Source organism: Nematolebias whitei, chromosome 9 (genome assembly GCF_014905685.2).
Source record: "Nematolebias whitei isolate Nwh7 chromosome 9, NemWhi1, whole genome shotgun sequence".
In the NCBI taxonomy this organism is placed as follows: Eukaryota; Metazoa; Chordata; class Actinopteri; order Cyprinodontiformes; family Rivulidae; genus Nematolebias; species Nematolebias whitei.
In genome coordinates, this window is record NC_056506.1 from 7,808,541 (window position 1) to 7,812,873 (window position 4,333).

General features: G+C 39.3%; 1 protein-coding gene across 1 annotated transcript in view; it reads right to left on the minus strand.

Moving 5' to 3' along the window:
• Positions 1-3,223: 3,223 nt before the first annotated feature.
• agla (amylo-alpha-1, 6-glucosidase, 4-alpha-glucanotransferase a) overlaps positions 3,224-4,333 on the minus strand; it is a 355,602-nt gene continuing 354,492 nt past the window's right edge. Inside the window, exon 32 of the mRNA XM_037681985.1 lies at positions 3,224-4,251. Within this exon, the coding sequence (XP_037537913.1) occupies positions 4,134-4,251 (118 nt within the window). The 3' untranslated portion in view covers positions 3,224-4,133. The remainder of the gene's footprint in view (positions 4,252-4,333) is intronic.

Sequence of the window (4,333 nt, forward strand, 5' to 3'; positions counted from 1 at the left end):
GACTAGCAACCAGAGAATCTCTGATGTAAATAGCGACTCCACCCTCCCTTTTTTGACGATCACAGCGGTAGATGTTAAATCCATTGATTACCAGGTCATTATTCAGTACAGATTTGTTGAGCCAGGTTTCAGAGATGAAGATTACATCTGTCCCAGAAGAACTGACCAGAATTTTCAAGGCATCAAGTTTTCTCACAAGTCTACGTGCATTTACATGAAGAAAATGAAGACCTAACATGTTTTTAAAGTCATTTGGTGAGCAGGTCCCTGGTTCAAATCCCGGTCCAGGGGCCTCTCTGGGTGGCGTTTGTATGTTCTCTCAGTGCATGCGTAGGTTTTCTCTGGGTACTCTGGTTTCCTCCCACAGACCAAAAACATGCATGTTAGGCTGATTGGTAACTCTAAATTGTCCCTAGGTGTGAGTGAGAGAGTGCATGTTTGTCTCGTTTGTCTCTATGTGGCCCTTTGATAGACTGGAGACCTGTCCAGGGTGTACCCCGCCTCTCACACAGTGATTGCTGGACATGGGCACCGGCGACTCTCGTGACCCAAAATGGAAGAAGCAGGTAAAAATAATGGATGGATGAATGGATGGATGGATACTAAAATAAAGTAAGCAAATATAGTACTAAAAATGCAGGTTTGTACATACATTCACACACTCACCCATACAAAACACAGAACTCGTCATGAACATTCCCTGACTGAACATTTGCATTTCTTTAACTATTCCCTTGAACTAAACATTTGGAGGACGTTGATCCACACCACTGAGGAAGGAGCAACTAGTCACCTTACCAAAGCTTCAAACCAAAACTTCATACAACAGTGTCTACTAACTAAAAAAATAAAACAACATAGTTAACCCTTGATAGAATGGTAGTAACTTATTTTAAGGCTCAGCTGTTAGCATTGATGGAATAATCAACTTATTGATTATTCTTTAAATTCTTTTTATGTTTTACTTTTAAGTTTTTATTAAAAGTTTATTTATTATGGTTTTCTCTTATCATTTTATTTCATGTTCATGCTCTGTTCAGTGGAAAGTTCCATGGAGGAAGTTTTGATGTTTTGCAACCTCACAATCAAGCTTGCAAAAACATATTGAGTAACTAATCATGTTGTAGTCACGCTATACGATCACACCCACAATTTTTTGAAGTGAATAAAAAGAGCAAGAGGGAACGAGCAAGTCGAAGTGAGTTGGAGAGAGATTGTCTCTTGAGCTGCTCTTCCTCTTTGCAAAGAAAGATCTCACTCTTTGTGTCCATGTTCCTTTGTTTAGACCTAACGTAACTAATTCCTAAACAGTTCAAATTAGAATTATAATAAGTGAACTAAAGCAATCAGTTGTTTATTTAAGCTACGTATAAACTCAAAAATTATCCTGCAAATGTTTCCATCGCTGATCAGTATTTATTGGAGTAGGAACAGTCACAGAATGTCTTATCGGTTTACCTGTTTCTTAGCCAGCTTATTTTTATGACTCACTGATCATGGGCATCTGCTATGGTTTACTTTGGAAGACTTGTGAAATTTCTCAGCTTCTTGGGATGTCGAGAAGAGTTTGATCTTTCCACCATGAAGAGTCCAAAATCTGCAGGGGTTATGTTGGAAGCCGAGGAATGCGCCAATGCCAATATACAGCTTTACCACCGGTTGAAACCCGTGTCGGATCCGAACTGTCTCTGCTGATAGATCTTGTGCAAACGTGATTTTGGCCCCGTTGTGTATAATTTCTCTTTTCCTCGCCTCTTGGTACACAAATTCTTTCTCCTGGAACTTTAAGAAGTGAATCAAAACCGCTCTGCCTTGGTTTGGTTTCCCAGAGGCCAGCGTGCGGTGCACCCACTCCAGTGTGATTGACTTGTCTGGTGCTAGCTCCAGCCACTTTGGTAGCGTGTTGTTAATAAAGTCAAATAGTGGTCGTCTTCCCTCTGCTCCCTCTCGAATGCCAAAGATACGTTTTTTTTGTCTTCCCCGGTTTTCTAGGTCATTATTTTAGCCTCAAGGAGCAGAATTCATTTCATAGGTGAAGTTAACGATGTTTCTGCTTTTTCGAGTGAGCTTTCTACCTCGGCGATGCGGGCCTCGGCCTCTTCCATATGAGTTGCCTGGTTCAATAGATCTTGTTTTACCTCAGACACTTTACCCTCTAGTGCAGCCATAGCGCTCGCCATTCCTGTCAGTCTTTTGTCAATACTATCCAACTTAACTCCAAAATGTGACTGGAGCGACTTTAGCTCCTCTAATACCTCAGCTATAGTAGCCATGTTAGCATCAGCACCACACGTCGGGCTTGGTGTTGTAGTTTTGGTACTTTTCTTATGTCTTCTTGAAAATATTTCGCACTGTTTCACAGATGAAGATTTAGACATAGCAGTGTTGTATATTCTGAACCTCGCTTACAGCCTTTACAAGGATTTTTAAAAGAAAGTTAGAGCACTATCTCCGGAGTTATTCACTATGCTGCCATCTTGAAGCTCGGTCACGTGACTTGAGTTGTTCTGGACACGTCCCACTGGAAGTAGACCCAGAGGAATACCCAGGACACGCTGGAGGGACTATGTTTCTAGGTTGGCCTGGGAACGTCTTGGGATTCTCCCGGAGGAGCTGGGCAAAGTGGCTGGGGAGAGGGAAGTCTGGACCTCCCACTTAGGCTGCTACCCCTGTGACCCGACCACAGATAAGAGGAAGAAAATGGATGGATGGATGCACACACACACATACCCACACATACATATATATATAGTTCAAAATGTGAGCATGTTGTGTTTATGCTTGTGTAATAAGAAACAAAAAGAAAGCTGTAGACATGTCTCAGTTTATTCATCACTACTCTGATTTAGACCACAGAAGACAAATTACATGACTCTAGGTGGCCAGCAGTCCTAAAATGTGAACAATGTAGAATTCAAAGAGCGCACAGTGTTATCTGATTACATCATTTTAAAACAATCTGGTAAAATTATGGTTGACTGGTGAAAAACAATGATGACTTTAATCGTAATAACACTGGGAGTCCATCTCCTTAAATTTTGGTGACATTTGTATTATTTGTATCAGCTGCATGATAGTCATGCAAATACCATACAGTATACAGTACTAACATTAAAATTTTCAGAACACACAAGCAAGCTCCACTGTAATCTAAAAGAACATGCAAAAACATAAAAACACACATACAGTATTACATATATATATATATATATATATATATATATATATATATATATATATATATATATATATAAATCTCATAACAAATTGGTGAAGATTCTCAGTCGTCCAGGGCACAGCAAGTCCACATCATTTATTAAAAACAAAACAACTGAACATCTGTTCTGTAGAAGATGTTTCACTTGACCAATATATTGCTTATAATCTCTTAAAATTATGGAAGAGGATAAGGGCCACCGTGCAAAAAACAGTAATTGCTGTCCTGAATTCTAACTTTAATCTCAGAATTCTGAGAAAAGTCAAAATTCTGAAATTAAAAAGTCAGAATTCCACAATTTTTACTCAGAATTCTAAGAATTAAGTCAGGATTCTGAGAAAAAAATTTTTTTTTTTGTGCAACACGGCCCAAATCCTCTTCCATACAAACTATATAATAGAAGCCTACTTGCTTTGTTTTTAACGTTATCATAAGGCTTAAGGGAAAACAGAAAGACCTATTATATGAACTGTCAGCTGTCTAAAGCATGTTGGGGAGCTACCCAAGAGTGGTCTGTGATCTCGGTTTCATGCCACTTGTAACAACTTGAAGCAGCTTTATGTGTTACTGCTGAAACAATGACTGTTCATGAGAATGCGAATGATTAAACCCCGAAAATTCACATAAACATCCAGACATATTTAGCTTAAAATGCACCTGCTCATGTGTCACATTAAATATATATTTTCAAATTGTTAATTATTAGCGTTAATTATTAATTTGTGCCCTAAAGGCTCAGAGCTTGCTTATTTTATACCGTACATCAGCAATTACTTTATATTAGTAGTTTTAGCCACACTCCAAACCCTTTAAAATATCTCCCCAAAAAATCACAACCTTGCTTTTCCACTGAAACAGCTGTTATAGACAGGAAATGTTATCATGCAGGCCATAATTCATGGTTTTCCTGGGCCCTCTAGAAGTCATAGAGGACCTCCAGAACAGTAGCCAGTGACCAGGCCTGGGTCTCACAGCTGAAAGGACAGTGCTGTCCGTTTTCATTGGTCAGCTCTGGCAGACCCTTCCATGGGGACCTGAGGCAGCAGAGGATGGAAAAAGTGATGAGAAAAGCCACCTCTTCATTATAGATGTCAAAAAAAACAAACAAAAAAAAAA